This window comes from Arachis ipaensis, chromosome B9, assembly GCF_059453495.1.
Source record: "Arachis ipaensis isolate K30076 ecotype BB chromosome B9, ASM5945349v1, whole genome shotgun sequence".
NCBI lineage: Eukaryota > Viridiplantae > Streptophyta > Magnoliopsida > Fabales > Fabaceae > Arachis > Arachis ipaensis.
In genome coordinates, this window is record NC_142444.1 from 143,649,621 (window position 1) to 143,670,657 (window position 21,037).

The 21,037-nt window shown below is 33.6% G+C and overlaps 1 protein-coding gene across 1 annotated transcript; it reads right to left on the bottom strand.

Annotated features, from left to right (window-relative positions):
* Positions 1-7,106: 7,106 nt before the first annotated feature.
* LOC107616918 (lysine histidine transporter-like 6) lies at positions 7,107-18,940 on the bottom strand. The gene is made up of 8 exons (XM_016318794.3): positions 18,908-18,940; positions 18,610-18,758; positions 9,741-10,124; positions 8,243-8,639; positions 7,833-7,938; positions 7,588-7,679; positions 7,368-7,436; positions 7,107-7,208 (listed from the first exon to the last, which is right to left on the bottom strand). Exons 1-8 carry the CDS (start codon positions 18,938-18,940, stop codon positions 7,107-7,109), a joined length of 1,332 nt encoding a protein of 443 aa, XP_016174280.1.
* Positions 18,941-21,037: the final 2,097 nt, after the last annotated feature.

The following is a 21,037-nucleotide window of genomic DNA, read 5'->3' on the forward strand; positions in this document are numbered from 1 at the left end:
CCAAGCGACCGCTATCAATCTTCGACCTCACAGTCAACGTACTAGTATCGGCAGTACAAGAGCAACACCCAAGACTATGCATCCTTCATTACTGTGCTCCCCAGCGTCATTGTCATTACCAATGTCAACAAAATCCTTGGTACAAGAAAATGTTTCTTCTAATACACCACAGGGGGAGGTACTCCTAATCACTGGCGCATCTCAGCCGTAGAAATTAAGCAACGAAGAGACAAAGGACTATGCTATTATTGTGATGAGAAGTATTCAGTGGGGCACATGTGTAAGTCCTCATATTTGTTATTGGTTAAGGGTGAAGATATGGAGGAACTTCTCCGTGGGGTACCCAGTGAGCCAGCCAATTTAGAGGATGGCATTTCTTCAATTGAGGACGGTGTGGTGGAGATTAGTTTCAATGCGATCGTGGGGGTGTACCACCCTAAGACCATACATATTGCAGTAACCTGTGATGGGAACCTTGTGACAATGTTAGTGAATGGGGGTAGTACTCATAACTTCATGAAAGCAAACACAGCAAAAAAAGTTGGCTTATCGATCTCTCAAGTTCCTCAGTTGAAATGTTTATGTGGGTAATGGTGAGTGCATCGGTTGTGTTTCAAAGTGTAATTCTGTGCCGTTGCATATGCAACGATTCGATTTTTTATGAGGCATTCATCCTAGACATCAAAGGGGCAGACATAATGGTAGGGGCACAATGGCTGATGCAGTTGGGAGATGTCACCATGAACTACCTAAATTTGAGAATGGAATTTATAGTAGGAGAGGTGGTTGTTAAGCTATAAGGAGAGCAATTATTCCAACCAGAAGCCATTGGGAGCAAAACTCTAAATAAAATGGTTTCAGCAAATGTCATAGCTTCTTTTCTTCACTTGAAGGTTTTAGAACCTTCTGATCCTGTTACCAAAACCACACAGAAAGATTAACAAGCACAACAATTATTGGAAGAATTTCAGGATGTATTCAAGGAACCTTACCACCACCAAGGAAGATAGTACCATATACACCTTCAACAAGGGGCTGAATCGGTGAATGTTCACCCTTATCGTTACCCGCAATGTAACACCGTAACTTTTATCAACTCATGATCATACTAAAAGTCCGAGCACTAATTACCTATATTCCATTAATTATATACTATCTTTATTTAATATTGAGCCTTCGCGAATACAAACCGATACTTTAATTAAGAACTCGAAAGGAGACTTTATTTTAAATCACTTAACTATAAAAATATATATTCACATAGCTTTATATACATAGACTTATGTCAAAGAACCTCAATTACAAATCCTACCCCTTTAAAAACTAAAAATAATAAACGATAAGGGGAAAATAAATTCTAACAACTCAACTCGTGAATATAATCTGCTATGCTCCTGTAGCTCCGCACAAAACCTTCGCACCTGTAGTTGAAAGGGGTGAAAATAGGGGGTAAGAACTGGAGAATTCTTAGTAGGATCGGGGTTAGAAGTTTAGTTCATTTTATATATACTTGGTCAGCAATAACAATCAACAAGGGACAATCCAATTCAACAATTATAGAATACAGAATTCAAGTAGCCATTTACCACACCCACAATCACAGGAAACACACTCACAAACAAATATGCGCAAACAAGTATGATGCATGTCTATTCCTATCGTAGGTAATGAGGTCATTTGTCGGTTTCGACCCGCACCCGACGCAATCCAACTCGCAAGTCAGATAAGGCATTCCAGCGGCATAACCACTACAAGGTTCCAACCTCTTGCAGGCGCTGATTCTCCAGCTGAAGTATGCCGAACATGACCTCCACAAGTACTTGCAGGCGCTGATTCTCCAGCTGAAGCATGTGACCCATGTTCCTGGAAGCCATTCCACATTTACGGGCATTCTCGCACAGTCATTCATATACAAAGCCCACGGCTTATCATTTATCCTTCGACACCTTAACCATACTATTGTCACCCTCTCGTGACCTTCCCATAATCGCACGTGCCAATTTATCTTCTCTTTTTCTTTTAAAACCAAAACTACCTCTTTATGACATTCTCCAAAACCCTTAAAATAATTTCACTTAAATCAATTCTAATATAAAAAAAATTATAAAATCAAACCAATTAGAAATCCAACCGCTTCCAAAATCAAACCGATTCCAACAGCAAAAATCATTTCTTTAATAATTCAAAATCAGTTAATATGATTCTTAAAGCTTTTGAGAATTCCATTTTTACTCCCAAAATAATCAAAATATCCTAGCTGGCTACTCATACATAACTGAATCAAAATCTCAAGCGAACAACAATAATTCAACATTAACTCATTCAAATTCAAGCAATATTCAACCAAATCAACGTTCACTTATCAAATTCATGTATTATAAAGTTACCAAACTCTACCTCCGTATGAAATCAAAATAGTCGAAGCTCCAGAGAAACTTTCTGATTGCGCTGCCGAAGAAGAAAATGTCAGGAATCGTCTGTGCCTCCTAGATCTCCAATTGGCCAAACTCAAGGGGAAGAGGAGCTATGTCACCGTCAACTTCTACCGACAAAAGAAATGCCAACGTGTAGAGGAGAAGGATACGAACACTTTTACCAGATTAGATTTTTTATTGGAGTTATGGATCGCAAAAAAATCAAAGCTTGAAGGTCACGGTTCCATGGAGGTCTCCATGTTTTCACGTTCTCTCTCACTTGGTTCTTTCTTGGCTTCAGTGGTATTGAATGAATAATAATAACTAAAGATTGATTGACGAGGAATGACTAATAATAATAATAATAATAATAATAATAATAATAATAATAATAATAATAATAATAATAATAATAATAATAATAATAATCAATTTAATTTTTGTTTGTCAAAATAATTTTTAATAAATAAATCAAACTAATAGAATAATAAACTTCAATAATCATAAAATTTTATTTAATTATTTTTGGTAAAAATAATTTTCTTGAAAATAAAACCTCAACAAATATAATGACTCATAAATAATTAATTATTTAATTTTCAAAAATTGGGGGTGTTACACGCAATACCAAAAAGAGGAAATTGAGAAGTTAGTTGAAGAAATGTTATAAGCTGGAGTTATTAGAGAGAGTCATAGTGCCTTCTCTAGTCTGGTTTTACTTGTGCGCAAGAAGGACGAAAGCTGGCGATTTATGTGGATTATCGTGCCCTTAATGCGTTTACTATTAAAGATAAGTTTCTGATACCAAAAATTGATGAGATTCTTGATGAGCTTTGTAGGGGTGACTATTTCTCTAAAATTGATTTGCGTTCTGGCTATCATCAGATTAGAGTGAATGAAGGAGACATTTCCAAGACAGCTTTTCACACACATCTTGGCCACTATGAATTTGTGGTGATACCGGATTAACTAATGCTCTTTTTACATTCTAGACCACTATGAACAAAGTATTATGTCCTTACCTCCAAAAATTTGTGGCAGTGTTCTTCAATGAAATACTTGTTTATAGCCGATCCAAGGAGGAACACCTTGAACACTTGCGGATAACTCTAACGGTGCTGCAGCAACATTATTTTGTTGCCAAATTGTCTAAGTGTGTTTTCTGCCAATGTCAAGTTGAGTATTTAGGCCATATGGTGAGCCAGGAAGGACTACAACTCGACACTTCAGAAATTACAGCCACTGTTGAATGGCTAAAGCCATCCAATTTGAAGCAGATAAGAGGTTTTCTCTGGTTTACAGGTTATTATCATCGCTTTGTGGCGAGATATGCACATCTTGCTACCCCGTTGACTGATTTGCTTAAACAGAACAATTTTTATTAGGATCAATTGACTAACCTTGGTTTTGAGAGACTTAAGGTGGCGTTAACCCATACTCCTGTGTTGACGCTTTCAGATTTTTCTAAAACCTTTGTAGTGGAAATGGATGCTTCTGGCCATGGAATAGGAGCTGTGCTGTCTCAAAATGGTCAACCCAATTGCATATTTTAGCAAGAAGCTCAGTGGGCGACTCACTGTGGCTTTGATGTATGTTAGAGAACTATATGTTATCACTCAAGCAGTAGCAAAATGGAGACATTACTTATTGGGCCGCCGCTTCTATATCAAAACTGACCACCAAGCCCTTCTCGAGTTAATGAATCAGGTGGTGTTGACCCCTGATTAATAGTACTACCTCCTCAAGTTATTGGGGTTTGATTTCAAAGTGGTGTATAGATTAGGCGCCTCTAACAAGGCAACAAATGCACTATCTCAACAAGAGAAAGAAACTGTACCAGTGTGCTTCCAATTTTTTTCCATTGTCCAATTTTCACTAATACCTTCCTTACTTAGAGCCACAAAAGATGACCCTGAGGCTAAATTGTTGGTCGAACAGTAAATTCAGGGGGAGTTGTCTTTAGACTTATGTGTTCAGGATGGCTTAATGGTGAATCGCAGAAGAATCTGGATGCTGGATGTTGGAGGTCTGTGTGAATAGCTGCTGCAAGAGTTTCATACTACTCTTATGGCGAGACACCATGGCGAGCTTAAAACAAATAAATCCCTTGGCGAGCTATTTTTGTGGCCTAGTTTGCGCAAAAGCATTCATAAATTTATTCAAGAGTGTGATATTTGCCAGACAACTAAATACATGACTTCTAAGCAACAAGGACTCCTTCAACCTTTACCTATTCTAAGTGGACCGTAGATGGAGTCATGGAACTCTCCATGGACTTCATTGCTCAATTACCGAAATCAACAGGCTACTCAACTATTTTGGTGCTAGTGGATTGATTTAGCAAGACTACGCATTTCGAACCACAACGAGCAGGATTCACAGCAAGTACAATGGCAAGAATTTTTATTGGATTGGTGGTCAATCTCTACGGTTTTTCTTCCACTATCGTCTTAGATTGGGACCCCTTGTTCCTTAGTCGATTCTGGCGCAATCTATTCGAGTTCAGTGGCACCCAGTTACATTACAGCACGGCTTACCACTCGCAGAGTGATGGCCAAACCGAGGTGACAAATTGTTCTTTGGAGCAATACTTCTGCGCTTTTTCACACTCTCAACCTCAACAATAGGCATTTTTTTACTATGGGCAAAATTTTGTTATAATAGCTCCTTCCATTCAGCTATTCAAATGACTCCACATGAAGCCCTGTACGGATTTCCAATGAATTTGCCACCAGGATACACCCTGGGAACCTCGCCAATTCTGGAAGTCAGTTTGTTCTTGCACACGTGAGAAATTCCAAACGATGAGCTTTCCTATTACCTACACCAAGCAAGAAGTTGCATGAAGAAACAAGCAGACAAAGATCGAAGGGATAAAGAGTGGGTGATTGGGTACTGTTGAAACTCAGGCCCTACTGACAGCTTTCTCTCTTCGCAAGGAACACTTGAAGCTTGGCCGCCATTATTTTGGCCCTTACCAAGTGACAAGCAGAGTGGAAAAGATAGCTCATTGACTTGCCTTGCTAGAAGGAAGCACGATCCATCCTGTGTTTCACATCTCCATGCTCAAAGAATTTCATGGATCCCCTATTCTTGCAATGACACCTGCGATGTTTCAGCCAACACCAACGGAAATAATCGGCATTTGGTTGATAGAGATGGTGTGTCAGTGGAACAAGTGCTGGTGGATTGGGAGGGGTTACCAAGGGATGAGACAACTTGGATAGATCTTGAGGAGTTTCTTAGACTATTCCCTGATCTCAACCTTGAAGACAAGGTTGTTTTGAATGAGGGAATAGTTGATACAACTATTGGGTCACACCTACAGAACCATCATCCTGGCCCACAGGGGTGTACATGGACCGGGGCACACCGGGTTTAGCTTAACCCAGATCCGATCCGAAATATAGACCGGGTCTAATTTTTAGACCCTAAACCAATCCTAGACCCGATGAAACCTACGCACCTTCGGGTCGAGTAAAAATCGGGTAAAAACCGAGTAAAAACCGGGTCTTTAGCATGTAAAAATTACCTAATCTCCAACCATTATTTCACAATTCACATAGTAAAATTCACTTAAAAAAATATAACAAGAACCAACCCTTCTCTAAAATTAAAGCATAACCATAATCAATATTAATATTGTCTAATAACACCAAATATTTAAATCAATACAAATAACACAATATTATGCATTTTAAACATAAAACATTAACTTATAATCTTATAATGACTAATAACACAAAATATTAAGGTTTACAATATTTAAATTTCACATAAGAATAGTCATAATCTATCACTAATAACACAAAATATTAATTGTGTATGATGACCGGAACGAGTTCGGGTGACCTGAGTTATGGTTCGGACCCGACCCGAATAATGACCGGGTCTATTTTTGAGATCCTTACCCGGCCCTAAACCCGATGAAATCACACTAAATTAGCCCCCTAAAGTGTTCGGAGTCGGACCGGGTCTTCGGGTCGGGTCGGGTCAGGTACACCCCTACTGGCCCAAATAAAGAGTTATCAAATGGTGCTGGAACATGACATAGGTTGGTAATAGACAGAGGTCCATCGAGTAAGAGGGAGAGAAAAATCCTATTTTGAGTGAAGGACTATCATATGAAAAAATAAATAAGGAGCATGATAGATTATTGGAGAATAGGAGTTAGTTAGGATTAAGAGGAATAAAATGTAATAGAAAATAAAATAATAGACAAAGAAAATTTACCTAAGGGTATTGAGGAGTTTTTCTCCCTAGACTCGAACCAAGGTGATTTTTGGTATCCTTGTTACTGTCGTTCTTCAATTATATTCAACTTTCCATTTTTCCATTTTCATTTTTACATTGCTTTCATCAATTGATTGTTAAGCTTAACAACATAGCCAGAGATAATTTTCTCTCTTATATATCATTCTCTCTTGTTTCTAGGTCTATAACCCAATCCCCCCTCCTTGTTTCGTCTAAACTACAAAATGCAGATATAAGATAAGGAAGATATAATTGTTGTGCATACTACTTCGCTTAATAATATAATAATAATCTTGGTTCTCAAAAACTAGTATAATATGCAGAGGAGGTAACTTGGGTTTGGACTTTGGACGAATTAATTTAATAATAGTCTAGATTGTCATCAAATACTAGACAATAACACCAGATAAATCACGTTTGGAAAATGATCATTGGGGATTAGGCGTGGTAGAATCTATAACCGGATGCATCGGCATAAATATTCCTCAACCCAGCAACAATTGATGCTAACATAATGCACACTCCTATGAATATTGAAGCCTGAAAATTAAACACACAAAATAAATTTTCACAGTCAATGTATGTATAGATCCTTTGGGTTTGTAGTTGTCTTTAGACTAAACGAGTTGATGATGCAAATTAAATCAGGTATCTAAAGCGGAAGTTGCCAATAATGTAATATGAATTGTTGATCATTACCCAATTGATGAACCAGTTGATGCTAAATCTCTTTGGCTTCTTGATTATCAACCACATTATACTTGGAAGCTGGAAGAAAAAAAAAGAGAGAGAGCCGGATATTGTTGACTTCATTATTGGGTTTTGAATTAATTATATTCTTGTAAATTTGACCAACAAAAATAATATTAATAATAATAATGTTACGAGCATGCATTGAGAAATGAAAAGAGAGACTTACAAAATATGAAGTGGGACCAATACCAAATCCACCAAAGAAGCCAAGAAGATCACCAAAGAAAGGGAAAGTCACCCCAATGAATAAGGTACAAGCTGCATGCAATATTATAAACAAACTATGGTAATAACTTCATTGATGAAAGGACTATAATCAATGAGAATTGATTTAATTAAAGCAAAAGGGGTGTGATAGTGGTAGGCTGATATAGATAAATAGTTCTTTCGAGTTTTGACAAAGAATCTCACCTACATAAGCAGATCGAGCAACTAGTCTAAGAGTTAATCCTTCAGGGATGTTTAGTCTTTTACTAATCACCTTCTCAATCAAGTCATAAACAGGCATAGCAAAAACCTAAAATCCATGTTTATATATTACCACATCAATTACTTAACATGAAAACTTATAAAGTATTTTTTTTCACTTTTTCAGTTTTTCTTTATGAAATTCTAAAAACAGAAAAATTAAATAAATCTTACGGTAACATGTAATTTTTTTTCTTGTTTTATAATTCTAATACATTAAATACATCAAAATTTTAAAAAGTTTTTATTATTATATTCAAGATAGCTGAATCCAAATTTATTTAGTCCAAACAAAAAGAACTAAAACATATTTTGTTAAAAAAGTTATAATATATAGTTTGGTTTAGACATACCTGGTAGCTACCAACCATGTGAATGAAGACCATTAAGTTAGCAGAGGCAATAAGCCATTGAGGAGTTTCCAGTGCAATAACCACGTCATCACTAACATCTCTCCCAAAAGCCCAGTAACCTGTTATTGCAACTGGGAAATAGCATATTGCATTTATGAAATATGCAACAATCACACCTTTCCACATTGCAATCTTTGAAGGCTTTTCAGGTGTTGATGGAATTGTGGCCTGAATTTCTAGTGTCACTGCATGCCCTGCAAATGCAAATGAGATTTGACCTAATGCATTGCACACCCCCCATATTAATTCCATTCTGCTGCTACTTTTCTTGTATTCATAGCTAACATTGCTACTTTGCCCTCTGCTCAAACATGCCACCCATGCTATAGTTGAATAGCTGTGTAGTCAAATTAAATTAGCCGTCAAAATTATTAGATATAATTAGTGTTAGGGGTAAAGTACTTTTAGTCCCTAACTTTTAGGTTAAGGATTAATTTCTTTTTTAATATTTAAAATATTTTAATTGATCTTATTTTAATCATTTTATTAAAATTAAGTTTTTTCTTTCAATTTTTTTTCATTATGATTTTTTTTAGATAATGATAAAAGTTATAATTGTATCAATTTTAATCATTTGAGAATAAAAATAATAAAAAATAAGAAAAATAAAAAATAATTAACATATTGTACTTTTAAAAAAAATAATTAATTTTAATCAAAGAATAAAAATAGAACGAAATAAGATATTTAGAATAATACTTTATGGTTAAGTTTTAATAATCATATTATATGTATATCAAAAAATTAATCATCAAGTTAAATGAGTGATTAGTATACATATATGTTAAAATATAAATATATATTAAAAATGAATTAAACGATACTTATATTTATATACAAATACAACGGATTTGATAACTAAATTTTGGTGTTCACTTAATATTTTTTTGGGTAAAGTATTAAATTGGTCTCCAACGTTTAGACGTAATTTTATTTTGATCTTTAAAATTTAAAGTGTCCTATTTGAATCTAAAAACGTTCCATTTAGTTTTAATGTAATCCCACGTGAGCTCAAAGTTAAATAAATGACGGAATGTCCTACATGATAGTAGTATAAGAACAATGTTGATAATCTGGAGAACAAGTAGAAACTCCAGAGGCACAAAATCAACCGTGAATAGATCAATACATTTATTTATTATTTTTCTCACCATTTAAATAAAATATTTTCTATAGAACTAAAGAGAATAATAAATAAATGTAATGATACATCACAGTTAATTTTGTGCCTTTAGAGTCAGATTATTGACCTTGTTCTTATAGAACATTCCGTAAAACTTTTTCTGCATTCAAATAAGACACTTTAAACTTTAAAGACTAAAACAAGATTACGTTCAAAAGTAAAGACCAAATTAGTAATTTATCCTGTATTTATTAGTTTTAACACTAGTTTTTTTGTATGATATGTTGTATGAAAGCATGCATGGTGATGATGTACCTGACTGACATAACAGCTGCAATTAAAGAAACACCAACAACGGAATTAAAATTGGGAAGTTGGGATAGAAAGAAATGAATGACACCAAAACTGAGAATGGCATGAGACTGTTTGAGTTGTGTGCAATCGGTGCATGCTATCTCTCTGAACCTGTATAGGCATTTCCCACCAACAACCATATACACAATGTCACACCCAACTTGGACTATTAGTTGCAGCGGAAGCACAACCCATGCTCCTACTTTTGCTCCAAATGCATATCTTCCAAGATCATGGTACCGATCGAAACGTGTTCCACCTACACATTCATGCAGCTCGATCATTTGCCTCATTGAGTTTAAGGTTAGACCCCATGATACCAACAACATCAAGATTCCTGGAACCCTGTATAAGGAACACAATATCACAATTGAGTTTAGGGTTCTCTCTAGTTCTCCCAAAATAATAAATAAATAAAATAAAATATAGTTTTACCTATAGGAAAGAGTAAAAAAATATATAACAAAAGATGGTTAATATTGTGATAAGTGTGAAGTGGATGATCATTGACCACCTATGATTTGGATGGCTTAACTTTTCTATAGTGAAGTGCCATATTACCAAAAAAAGTACATTTAGGGAAAGAGGAAAAAGAGAACTCTTGTACATGTATAAATAGGAGGTTAAGCCTCCATTGATTATACACACTACAATCAATAAAAATTCTCTCTCTCTATTTATATTGTCTATATACAAAATTCTTGCTCTCTTTCTTTCTTTCATACGTTAATACATATATATAAATATATAAGTATCGTATCTTTTATATTGAGATAGTAATTGTGATTAATATTGTTATCTAATTATATTTCTTTACTTCATGTTTGTTACCTCTTCCTTATTTATTTATTTATTTAGTTATTTTATAACACGTTATTAGCACGAAACTCTAATGAAATTTTAGGAAGACTCCAGGTAACAAATTTTCATTATGTCGAAACTCTCTCATCTTGAATATAATGTTTTTGATATATTTGGAAACAATTATTTATCATGGATACTAGATGCTAAAATCCATCTTGATTCAATGGATCTTGAAGATACCATTAAGGCTGAAAATAATACATTCCATAAGGATATAGCCAAAGCCATAATTTTCCTTCGTCGTCATCTTGACGTATGATTGAAAAATGAATATCTCACATTAAAAGATCATGTAGATCTGTGAAAAGACATTGAAAAAGGTATAATCATCAAAAGACGGTGATACTTCCTCAAACCCGATATGTTAGAGAAAATTTTCTCGACCTTCCATGCCTCGAATGTGCTCCTGCAGTAGCAATCGAGAAAAATGATTTAAAAAATATTTTGAGCTAATTTCTTGCTTTCTTATTGCTGAACGCAACAATGAGTTGCTCTTAAGAAATCATGAAGCGCGCCCAGCTGGCGCCGCCCCATTTTCTGAAGTAAATGCGACAAATCATTACCCTAGAAGAGGTAAATGGCAAAGTTTTAGTAACGAGAAAAATTATGGAAGGAAAAGAAATTATGTTCACAAGAAAGGATCTCACCAGAAGTGGGATAAAGAAAGAAACAATGGGCAAAGTAAATCAATTGAGGATAAATACTTCTGTTGTGGTGGAAAGGGCCATTGGTCACGTACCTGTCGTACCCCAAGGCACCTTGTTGATATTTATTAAGCATCCTTGAAAAAGGATGACAAAGAAAAGGAAACAAATTTTGTTTCAAATTATGAAAATTCCACCACTCATTATGATGTATCTAATTTCTTTGAGGATCTTGAAGGAAATATTGGCCATTTGATCAATGATGGAATAGTTTAATATGTGTGTTTGTTAAGTATTCATGTGAATAATTTTTACTGTGCATGTACTTTTGCTCATTTTATTATTATTATTATTTGTTTTTTTGAAGAAAAATGGTAAGGACATATTCTGAAGATATTTGCCTTGCAAATAGTACAAGTTTGCACACTATTCTTAAAGTACTATATATTTTACCCATCTTGTGCTAAAAGAAGAATATGTTAATACTATTATTGGCTCAGGCAATGTGATAGAAGGTTCCAGAAGAGCTATAATTTTGTTTCCCGGAGGAACAAAATTTATAATAAATAATGCACTATTATCTACCAAGTCTCTAAGGAACTTGTTGAGTTTCAAAGATATTCGCCGAAATGGATATCATGTTGAGAGAATGAATAAGGAAAATCATGAGTATTTGTGTATCACAACTCACGATTCAAATAAGAAAGTTATATTAGAAAAGTTACCCTCACTTTCATCTGGATTGTATTATACCAAGATTAGTGCAATTGAATCACATGCCATTGTAAACCAGAAGTTTACTAGCCCAAATAAATTCATAACTTGGCATGATAGATTGGGTCATCCGGAAACAACCATGATGAGGAGAATTATTGAAAATTCTCATGGACATTCACTAAAGAACCAGAAGATTCTTAAATCTAGTGAATTTTGTTGTGCTGCATGTTCTCAAAGGAAGTTAATTGTAAGGCAATCACCAGTAAAGATTGGATTTGAGTCCCCTGAATTCCTAGAAAGAATTCAAGGTGATATATGTGGACCTATTCATCCACTATGTGGATCTTTTAGATATTTTATGGTCCTAGTAGATGCATCTTCGAGATGGTCACATGTGTGCTTAATATCTTCTCGCAACCTGGCGTTTGCGAGATTACTGGCTCAAATTATTCGATTAAAAGCACAATTTTCAGAAAATCCAATCAAAGTAATTCGTGTTGATAATGCTAGTGAATTTACTTCCCAAGCTTTTGATGCTTATTGTATGACTAATGGAATAAGTGTTGAACATCTAGTAGCTTATGTTCACACACAAAATGGGTTAGCAGAATCACTTATTAAGCGCCTCCAATTAATTGTTAGACTCTTACTTATGAGAACAAATCTCCCAACTTCGGTTTGGGGGCATGCTATTTTACATGCCGCAACACTTATTCGTTTGAGACCAACGAGTTACCATAAGTTCTCTCCCATGCAATTAGCTTTTTGCCAGCAGCTAAATATTTTCCATTTAAGAATATTTGGGCGTGCGATATATGTTCCCATTGCACCACTTAATCGCACCAAAATGGGACCCCAAAGAAAATTGGAGATATATGTTGGATATGATTCTCCCTCTATAGTGAGGTATCTTGAGATACAAACTAGAGATGTATTTAAAGCCCGGTTTGCGGATTGTCATTTTGATGAATCAAAATTTTTAACATTAGGGGGAGAGAATAAACTTCCTGAAAAGGAACTAAATTGGAATGCATTATCGTTGATGCATTTAGATCCTTGATCAGGGCAATGTGAACTAGAAGTTCAAAAGATTATACATTTGCAAAGAATAGCAAATGAATTGCCTGATACATTTTCCGATACAAAGAAGATAACTAAATCTTATATACCAGCGAAAAATGCCCCAATTCGAATTGATGTCCCAGTAGGACAAGTAGCCACTAAAGCAAATTCATGCCAGAAGCGTGGTAGGGCGGAAAATGCCCCAATTCGAATTGATGTCCCAGTAGGACAAATAGCCACTGAAGCAAATACACGCCAGAAGCGTGGCAGGCCTGTCGGTTCCAAAGATAAAAATTCTCGAAAGGGAAAAGAGGTAAATACTATTCCTGTTAGAAAAGACATAGTAAAGACACCTGCAGTTGTCCAAAATTCTGATATAACGCCAGAAGACGTTCAAGTACCTGAAAATTGTGAAAATGACGAGATCTCGATAAATTATGTCTTTACAGGAGAGAAATGGGACCGAAATAAGACAATTGTCAATGAAATATTTGCATATAATGTGGCATTAAATATCATGCATCAAAGTAAGGATCTTGAACCAAGATCAGTCGAAGAATGTCGACAAAGGAATGATTAGCCAAAATGGGAAGAAGCCATGAAGGCTGAATTAGACTCACTTGTAAAACGTGAAGTCTTTGGACCTGTAGTCCGTACACCAGAAGATGTAAAACCTGTTGGATACCGATGGGTATTTGTGAGAAAACGAAATGAGAAAAATGAAGTTGTGCGCTATAAAGCCCGACTTGTGGTACAAGGTTTTTCACAAAGGCCCGGTATAGATTATGAAGAAACGTATTCCCCTGTAGTGGATGCGATAACATTGCGTTATTTGGTCAGTTTATCTGCATATCATAAATTGCATATGCATTTAATGGATGTGGTAACAACCTATTTATACGGCTCATTAGATCGGGATATCTATATGAAAGTCCCTGAAGGACTAAAGATATCTAAACCATCCAGTGAATATTCGCAAGGGTTATACTCAATTAAATTGCAAAGATCTTTATATGGTCTAAAGCAATCTGCACGAATGTGGTATAATCGTCTTACTGAGTATCTGGCCAAAAACGGATTCAAGAATGATGATATCTGCTCTTGTGTTTTCGTAAAGAAAAATGCATCTGGATTCATTATTATTGCTGGGTACGTTGATGATTTAAATATCATTGGAACTCCTGAAGAGATTCCAACAATTATAAAAACTCTAAAAGAAGAGTTTGAGATGAAAGATCTTGGAAGGACTAAATTTTGTCTCGGTCTGCAGATTGAGCATATAAAAAATGGGATATTTATTCATAAAAAAAACATACACAGAGAAGATCTTGAAAATATTTTATATGGATAAGTCACATCCATTAAGTACCCCAATTGTTGTAAGATCTTTAGATGTGAAAAATGATAAATTCCGTCCTAAAGAAGAGAATGAAGATATCCTTGGTCCTGAAGTACCATATCTTAGTGCCATTGAAGCGCTAATGTATCTTGCTAATAATACGCGACCTGACATATCATTTACGGTGAATTTACTAGCAAGATATAATTCCTTTCCAACCAGAAGACATTGGAGTGGAATCAAACAAATCTTTCGATATCTTCATGAAACGGTTGATATGGGATTATTTTATCCCTATGGATCCAAGTCACAACTAGTTGGCTATGTAGATACTGGATACTTGTCTGATCCACATAAAGGGAGATCTCAAATAGGATACCTGTTTACATATGGTGGAACAGCTATATCATGGAGGTCCACAAAACAAACGATTGCTGCAACATCCTCTAATCATACTGAAATACTAGCGATTCATGAAGCTAGTCGCGAGTGTTTTTGGCTGAGGAGTGTGATCCAATATATTCTGTCATCATGTGGACTGATTGATCAAAAGATAGCTCCAACTGTCCTGTTTGAAGATAATACAGCATGTATTGCTCAACTTAAAGGCGGATATATCAAAGGTGATAGAACAAAACATATTTCTCCCAAATTCTTCCTCACTCATGATCTTCAAAATCAAGGGACAATTGAAGTCCAACAGATCCGCTCTAGTGATAATCTGGCAGATTTATTCACAAAGTCACTCCCAAAATCTTCTTTTGAAAGATTGGTACATCAGATTGGGATGCGCCGATTTTGAGATATAAAATAATGTCGGCAAGAGGGGGAGACTGTACTCTTTTTCCCTTGGTCAGGTTTTTTCTCATTAGGCTTTTCTTGACAAGGTTTTTAATGAGGCAGTCCCCATCAGTAAAGGATATTGTACTCTTTTTTCTTCACTAAGATTTTTTCCCACTAGATTTTTCTTTAATAAGGTTTTAACGAGGCAATAATCCTAAATGGTCATCAAAGGGGGAGTATTGTGATAAGTGTGAAGTGGATGACCATTGACCACCTATGACTTGGATGGCTTAACTTTCCTATAGTGAAGTGCCATATTACCAAGAAAAGTACATTTAATGAAAGAGGAAAAAGAGAACTCTTGTACATGTATAAATAGGAGGTTAAGCCTCCGTTGATTACACACACTACAATCAATAAGAATTCTCTCTCTCTCTATTTATATTGTCTATATACAAAATTCTTGCTCTCTTTCTTTCTTTCATACGTTAATACATATACATATATAAATATATAAGTATCGTATCTTTTATATTGAGATAGTAATTGTGATTAATATTGTTTTTTAATTATATTTCTTTCCTTCATGTTTGTTACCTCTTTCTTATTTATTTATTTAGTTATTTTATAACAGTTAAAAAAATTTCATATGAATTGTTAGAAAGCGAAATTCTCAAAAATGGAGACAGAAATATTTTGTGTCGTTGCATCTGCTCCCTTCGCTGCATTGTCGCATCTGATTTTGTGATTCTATTCTTCGTGATAAACCTTGGGGATCAATTTTTCTGTGCCAATTTTAGATTTATCATACTCTGCTTTTGTGCTTTGTGAATCTGCGGTTTTACTCTGGTTTTGATGATTTTTTTTTCTGCAATCGAAGCTAGATGTCTAAATAACTTAGTTGATTGCCATCCTAGTTGTCGAAATTCGATAATTTAGGTGTTGAAGATGGATTTGGATGGTGAGAATTGGAGGAGGAAACCAGAAGGTGAAGCAATAGGAGCTCCAAATTCAAAGATGAAGGGTACTGGAAATCAGAGCAGCAAAGACATGATCTTCAGAGCTGATAAAATTGATCTCAAGATTTTGAATGCCAGCCAGAAAAGCACCTGAGCAAGGTTTGGTCGAGAACGATGAGCCTCGACGTTAAAAGGCCAAAGGAGGAGTGGGAGACTGATTTGGCCAAATTGGATTTAAGGTATGCAGTTGCTCATGGCGCTTATGGTTATTTACAGGGGCACATATGATGCACAAGATGTTGCAGGTATTTAATTTGCATCTCATTAACATTTTTTATATGTTTTCCATTTGATGTCTTTCAACATTTTTATTATTTAATGATATTATGTGCAAGAAAATATGATCTCAAATCCTCAATAGAGTTTTCAAAATAACTTGTGATCTAATATCTCTTCTGGCAGGTTTTCCTAGAAAAGAAAAATGAAATTTGATAGAATAGCCAAGTTTCTTCCTTTTATCATTTTTGTATTGGAAGACACATCTGTTTTTTAATAATGAAGTGAAATTGCTTCTAATGGCAAGTGCTGGCTGCCTGAAACCTTGCTGTTTATATTACTTGAATTTATGTTGATTTTTATCAAACGAAAAGTAACTAATTCTAATTATAATAATGCATTAATGACAAAAGAAAAGTGGCATTGTCTTATTTTGCTGAGAAAAGACAAAGTGTTGGAAAGTAACTAATTTCATCCTTAAACATCCATGGTGCTATGTTGTAGGTTAAGAAAGCACTGCCAAAACTTCATATATTCAGTGCCAGATCGGTAGATAAAGATGCAAAGAATGAGAAATGTGGCGTGGATGACGGTGGTAATGATTTTTCAGTAGATCAAGTAGGTCAAAATATGAAAGATAGCACCAAAGACTCAGAGGGCAAGATTCCAGAGTGAGAATGAAGATAATGTGGATGATCATGCTGAAGTTGTTGGTGATCTTGAATTTGAGAGAAAATCAAGAAAAAGAAGAAAACTGTTGATGATTTCGAGAAGGAAGGTAGAGTCACTGACGAGGAAAATACAGATCATAACAAGAAATCAACTAAGAAAAAGCTCAAGAATGATGACAAGCCCACGAACAAGGAATTAGTTCTGCGGGAGAATGTTATTAGGATCGAGAAGAAACATAAGAAAACAGCATAAGAATGAGAAACAAAGTGAACTTGATGTGATTGTTTATATCTAATATATCAATACACTACTTGATGTGTTTATGTTTTGAATTGTGTTTGTTTGTTTTTAGTACTTTTCTTCTAGTTTGATAATACGATGAACTTGTTTATTTTTTGAAATACTATAAATATTCTAATACACGTTAGATGAAAATTCGTCTGTATGTAGAGTTGTAAATGCTTTTCTAAATTCTAATTACCAACAGAAAATCTAGAAAAATTGACGTTTTTAGCAAAATGAGGGGACAATTAACAAAGAAAAATCTATCGGTGATGGAGAAAAATTTAGCGGAAAATTACCGACAAAAAAAAAAATTCGTCGGTAAATAATTTTTGATGAAGCTTTTATTGATAGAAAAAATTCGTCGATAACTAAAAATCCATTTGTAATAAATACCAAATCTGTCTATTATAAATCTGTTTGTAATAAGCAGTTTTTTAATAGTGATTATGGTATTTTTAAATTTTAAAAGTTATTTTATCAAATACACATGTTACTTGCACTTATTAAAAATTATTTTTAATTTAAATTTAGTAATCATAGATACTATCATTTAAAAAAAGTAAAGGTTACCAAATCAAACCATAGTAATTTATAAAAGTATAGAAATAAAGAATTTACTGTGGATGAATTGTAATTTTTTATTTAATTTTTAAAAAGTAAATTCGAGATAAATTATAATTTTTAATTTTCAAAAAGCGAATTCGCCGAGAGGGAATTGCCTTAAGCTATATACTCTTTCACTTAGAAATTTCCCATAGTAAAAACTATGAAAAATCTTACCCTCTTTAAATAAATTCTGTCCATATGTTTATAATTTAAGGTTGAAATCAAGTATAGGTCTACCACAACGTTGAAACATGATATCTTTCTTTGATGAGGAATATATTCCTTTAATTTTTTAAAATTAGTGAAAAATTAATATACATTTAATTTTTCAATTAATCTAAAAAATAAAATAAAAGACATTATTTATTTTAAAATGAAGGAAGTAATTTTTTATAAAAGTGTAAATGTGCTAAATAAAAAAAATTAGTATATATAAATTTATAAAAATATTATTTATATATTAAAATTAATCACTAAAATTAGATATTATGTATGTATATATAAATATATGTGTTATTAATTCTTTTAATTTATATTTTATATTTTAATATATATTTTATATTAATAACTAATTTTTGTGGTTGATTTTAATGAATATCTAACTTGGTTAATAAATTTATTACCATCCAAGATATGCCATGGCATGGGGCAAGCTGAGAACACCTGCGCCGACGATGACTGCGACTGTGTGGAAAGTTGAGTGCCACCATTTGGCCCTCCGCCGAGAGGGTCTTTCCATTATTATCCTTTTTTCATCATCTGGTTGAACTTTCTTCATGTGTGTGTATATATGCATGAAAAACAAGGAGAAAAATAAGACAAGAAAACTGGCTGATTATAGAGCAAGAAATAAAAAAACAATTCTCACCAAGCCAATGTACTTTATAGATTTTTACTATGCTGTAATGTATTAGTAATTACCTTAGAAGAGAGACAGTGAAATAATGATGCCATTTTAGCCAACTCGAAATCTAGGGCAGAGAAAGTTGTAATAAGTTTCAGATTTATAAAGTTAAGTACCCCATTTTATACAAAATGGTCACTAAATATATATTTATATATATCCAACAAAAGTAATCATCTGACTCTTTAATCCTCAAATCAAAACTAGTTAGAGAGGGTGAATGATTTTAAAAGCAAAGTTTGCGTGATTGTTACAAGACATGTATATATGTTGTGAGATTGAGACATTAAAAGAAAACTATATGTTGCGTAGTTTATTCTTTTTCTTCTTCTTCATCTAATAACAGCAGAGCTTGTCTGGTAATTATAATTAGAGTAATTACTTAAATTAATTTTTAAAATTTTTAAAATTAGACAATTTAATCGTTTAAATTTTAAAATATATAAAATAATTCTTAATATTTATTTTTATTAAACAATTAACAGTGATTACTGATTTGTCTAACTTGCACACGTGAACACTTAACAGTTACACGTGCGAATTAACGTTTCACATCAGTAGTTATTGTTTGTGACTAATAAAAAATGATTGCATTGTCTAATAAAAATAAATGTTAAAGATTATTTTGTATATTTTAAAATATGAGAAATTAAAGTGTTCAATTTTAAAAATTTTACATACACTAATTTAAATAATTACTCTAATAATTATATTTAAATTGACTTATTTTAAATATTGTCCGCTTAGAATGTAAGAATGTATGGTCTCTTAGAATGTATACGTGTGTGTGTTTATTATTATATCGTTGATTTCTTTTGTTAAAAAATAACTCAGAGAAACAATAATTTTCGAAAGGACATTTCTTCTTAAGTTGGTGTTAAAAGGCACATGAAACTTTCAACTTTTTCGAGGGGGTATCATTCAGATTTACATCCTTAAATAATGTTGAACAATTGTATAAAATAAGTGTAAAATATTAATAACTATATATTGAATTAATAATTTTCATTGTCTCTAAGATTGATCTTATTTAATATATAATTTTAATGTGATGAACTCTATATTGATATGCTAAATAAAAGAGAAGAAATGTTACATTAAACAATCATATTTTAGGTAACTAATTATCTAATTAGCTAATTTTAACTAACAAATAAATAAATTTAATTATAATTTTTTTTAATTACTCTATTATTTCATTCATTTTACTTTTTTTTTCCTTCCTCCCCCTATCATAATTTCATCTACCACCAGTGTCAGTTGTACTGCCGTTGTCTCCGGATCATTCTAAACTCGGAATTCTAAGTTTTCAATAAAGAGACAAAAGATTTCAAATTAAATTTAGCAATATAGTAATACACTAAGTATACACTACACGCAAAGTTGTATATGTAAAACAAAATACGCATGCAAATATTATTTTCTTTAAATAAGTATCTAATACAAATATTATCATAACTCATATTCTTGTATGAGTAATAAATTTGAGGGAAGGTGGAAAAATAATCTAAAAGATAGGGCAAGCTTGACAATCTTTTTTGTTTTCTTCTTTTTATTTTAGTTTTTTTTATTCTAACGGGCCATGGCCCAAAATAAAATAAACTAAACGATAATTTTTTTTAGAAAACTTCATCCTTCTCTCGTTTACACAAACAAACGGTACCTCATGGCTAGAATTTCTTTAAACCACCTAATCCCTTTTTCTATATTTTGTCCATGCTTAGCCAAAACATCATCACATTGGTTTGCCTCTTTGAAAATATGCCGAATCATTATCGTGTGTGGTTTAGTCATAAGCTCTTTTGTGGAATACACCAACAAAGTTTTCACATACTTTTTTATCACTACACTTTGGAGAAGATTAACAACGCAGTTAGAATCAGATTCAACTACAAGATAGGGGATGTTCATTTCCACCGCTAATTTCATACCCACAAAGAACCTCCAAAGTTTTGCTACTGTGATTGTACACTTCCCAATGTTCATGCTAAATCCAGTGAGAAACCTTCCTCTGGAGTCATGGATGATGCCGCCACTAGCTCCTCTGTTACCCGGTTGAAAGATAGAGCCATCAACATTTAACTTGGCCCAGCCCTCTTCAGGTGGTTCCCACTCGATTTTCAAGGTCCTGGTAAGTTTGAGAATTT

Coding starts and splice junctions, on each gene's coding strand:
- LOC107616918 (XM_016318794.3), bottom strand. CDS start 18,940: ATGGCATCATTATTTCACTGTCTCTCTTCTAAG. Junction 8,640..9,740: donor GCAGCTGTTATGTCAGTCAG/GTACATCATCAC, acceptor TTGACTACACAG/CTATTCAACTATAGCATGGG. Junction 7,437..7,587: donor TTGGTCCCACTTCATATTTT/GTAAGTCTCTCT, acceptor TTTTTCTTCCAG/CTTCCAAGTATAATGTGGTT.